Source organism: Triticum dicoccoides, chromosome 5B, assembly GCF_002162155.2.
Source record: "Triticum dicoccoides isolate Atlit2015 ecotype Zavitan chromosome 5B, WEW_v2.0, whole genome shotgun sequence".
In the NCBI taxonomy this organism is placed as follows: domain Eukaryota; kingdom Viridiplantae; phylum Streptophyta; class Magnoliopsida; order Poales; family Poaceae; genus Triticum; species Triticum dicoccoides.
This window is the reverse complement of record NC_041389.1, coordinates 581,801,830-581,804,742: the sequence shown is the minus strand read 5'-3', so window position 1 is coordinate 581,804,742 and position 2,913 is coordinate 581,801,830. Positions and strand designations below refer to the sequence as shown.

General features: G+C 42.4%; 1 protein-coding gene across 1 annotated transcript; it reads left to right on the top strand.

Moving 5' to 3' along the window:
- Nucleotides 1–531: 531 nt before the first annotated feature.
- LOC119306214 (BTB/POZ and MATH domain-containing protein 1-like) lies at nt 532–2,048 on the top strand. The gene has a single exon (XM_037582499.1). The coding sequence runs from the start codon at nt 636–638 to the stop codon at nt 1,743–1,745; it is 1,110 nt and encodes a 369-aa protein (XP_037438396.1). The 5' UTR covers nt 532–635; the 3' UTR covers nt 1,746–2,048.
- Nucleotides 2,049–2,913: the final 865 nt, after the last annotated feature.

Here is a 2,913-nt window from a genome sequence, read left to right as displayed (position 1 = left end):
AAATTTACAGATTAAAAAAATTTATCCAATATATAAATTTTCACATGGTTCAAAAATAATGATTTTGTCATAAAAGAATATGTTTCAATATGTATTAAAATATATATTGAAATAAAGTATTTAGAAAATTGTTAATCATGTACTTAAAAATGTTAGCCGTATATAATAAAATATCTTAGATGTATGCGAAAAATGTACAGTATGTATGAAGAAAATTAGACATCAAAACATATATTTAAAAGAATAATAATTTTATATTAAAAATGGTAAAAGTATATAAAAATATTCCTAATGTGTACGCAAAATATACAACATGTATGAAAAAAAATAGATATATGATTAACAAAGAAAAAGAGAAAAAACCCATGAAAAATTAAACCGAAGCAAGCAAGAAAGAAAAACTCACAAAAAAGAAAAGGAAAACCAAAGATAACCATAGAAAAATCCAAGAAAACCTGAGGAAAAAAACTCACGATCAACTATAGTATCGGGCCGGCTGAATAGCCGCCGCGGTCTAGACGATTCCTGGGACCCTTGCTTCCCCAAACCCTCGCCGCCGTCCCCTCCCCTCCCCGAGCCACCACCCAAACCCTCGCCGCCGGCGCTCCCCGCCCAACCTGCATCCACCGTACACAATGTCTACCTCCTCCAGTGTTTCCTTCGACGGCGTCCCATCCGGATCCGCTTCCTCCATCGTCGCCGGCGCCGTGTGCGGCTACCACTTGCTCAAGATCGACGGCTACTCGCGCACCAAGGAGGTCCCCAATGGCAAGTGGATCGACTCTTGCCCGTTCCGGGTGGGAGGCCGCACATGGCATGTTCGTTACTATCCCAACGGGGACACATCTGAGTACGTCGATTCCATATCCCTCTATCTCACTCTCGATGATACCCTCGCCAAGGGCGAGACCGTGAAGGCACGAGTTAAGTTCAGCTTAATCGACCAAAATGGGAAGCCGGTGCCGCTGCATACATTGACTACCTCGACAAAAGATTTTTCCGTGTTTAAAAGTTGGGGATTCTCCAAGTTTATGAAAACGGAGGATTTGGAGAAATCAGAGCATCTCAAGCACGATTCTTTCGCTGTAAAGATCGATGTCACTATCATGAGCGAGTTCCACGCGCAGGAGACACCATCCATCCTGGTGCCATCCTCTGACATGCACCGTCACTTCGGGGATCTCCTGTTGAGCAAGGCGGGCGTTGATGTTGAATTCCGAGTCGGCGGGGAGGCATTCTCTGCTCACCGGTCCGTGCTTGCAGCGCGGTCTTCGGTCTTCAGAGCAGAATTCTTTGGCACGATGAAGGAGGCAACCACCAACGAGGCCATATGCATAGATGACATGGAGGCACAAGTGTTTAATGCTCTGCTTACATTCATGTACACTGATACCTTGCCTGATATGAAGCAACAAGAACAAGAAGAATCTGCAATGGCTCAGCATTTGCTTGTTGCAGCAGATAGGTATGATTTGGAGAGGCTGAAGCTGATTTGTGCAGATAAGTTGTGCAAGCAAGTCGATACGAGCTCCGTGGCGACCATCTTGGCATTGGCGGAGCAGCACCACTGCCATGAGCTTAAAGCAGCATGCTTGGTGTTCCTCAGCTCACCGACGAATCTGGATGCAGCCATGAAGTCTGAAGGTTTTGAGTTTTTAACCAAGAACTGTCCCGGTGTTATGAAGGATATCCTCGTGTCCCAGGTTGTTCCTAGTTTACTTGGGAAAAGAAAATCAAAGGCATGAACATGAGGTTTCAATCATGATGCCATTGGCAATCATCAGTCCAGAAAGTAACTATGGACTCTGCAGGTCTGCATGCTATCCAGTATTAGTAGTTCTATTTGTAGTCTTGTTCTCACAAGGATTTGATGTGCGTTCGTCCTTTTTTGTTTGGTCGTCATATCCTTTGTGGAGAACTATTAATGGTTTGACAAGCTATGTGCAAAGCAAGAACCATGTGTGCTAATTAGTGATCCATCAGTTCAGAACTTGTAAGCCTTTCAGCTAATTCCTCTTTACATTTTGCCCAGTGTCTTTCTGATTGCTCTGTAACAGTCGATGCGAGCTTTGCACTGCTTCCTCAGTTCATACACCCCTGTTCTGCACAGGGCACTCTTTACTTAGCAGGTTCAGATAGATCATGACATGTTGAAATGCTAGGTTGGGATTCAATGAAAAAACATTGGCCTTGGCGGGTTTAACTAAAAAAGTATGGCTGCAGTTTGCGGTGATGACCTCTGACATAGTAGTGGCTGCTAAGTTAGTGATATTATAAAGGTTGTGGAGTTTGGCCTCAGGTATTTTCGTACAACGTTATGATCTCATTTTTTCATTGTTGCAAATTTGCAACGAGCAGCTGTCTTCTGTGAAATAGCCCCCAATACAACAGTAGTTCTATCCTATATCTCGAGTCATTCCTTCTTGAATTAAGGATCAAATAGCTCCTGGTTTCAATCAATTTATAAACAACAGAAGTTCTAAAAGTAGAAAGGTTCAGCTATTTTCATGCCAATGACAGTACCTGCGCAGGTTCATTGTAGATAACATTTTGATTGTAATAAATACATGCTTAATGCGCACCCCATGTCGAGTAAAGATTTCCACAACTTGTCTGATTTAGATGAGCGCGTAATATTAGTTCCTAGTTACCAGTGGTCAATTCACATTGTAGTTTAGATATCGATTGGTTCCAAACTTAATTGCCTTTGCCTCCTGCTTCTGGAGCTATTCTTAGTTATTGGATTGGGACTGCCTGCTTGTCACCTTACTCATTGGTCGCTGGAATCTTTGGTATGAACATACCTTACACTTGGAACGACAACCATAAATACGTCTTTAAATGGTAAATTGCAGCACTTTACATAACATGCATTATATAGTGATTGGTAATTTTGAATTATCGTGATTGGTT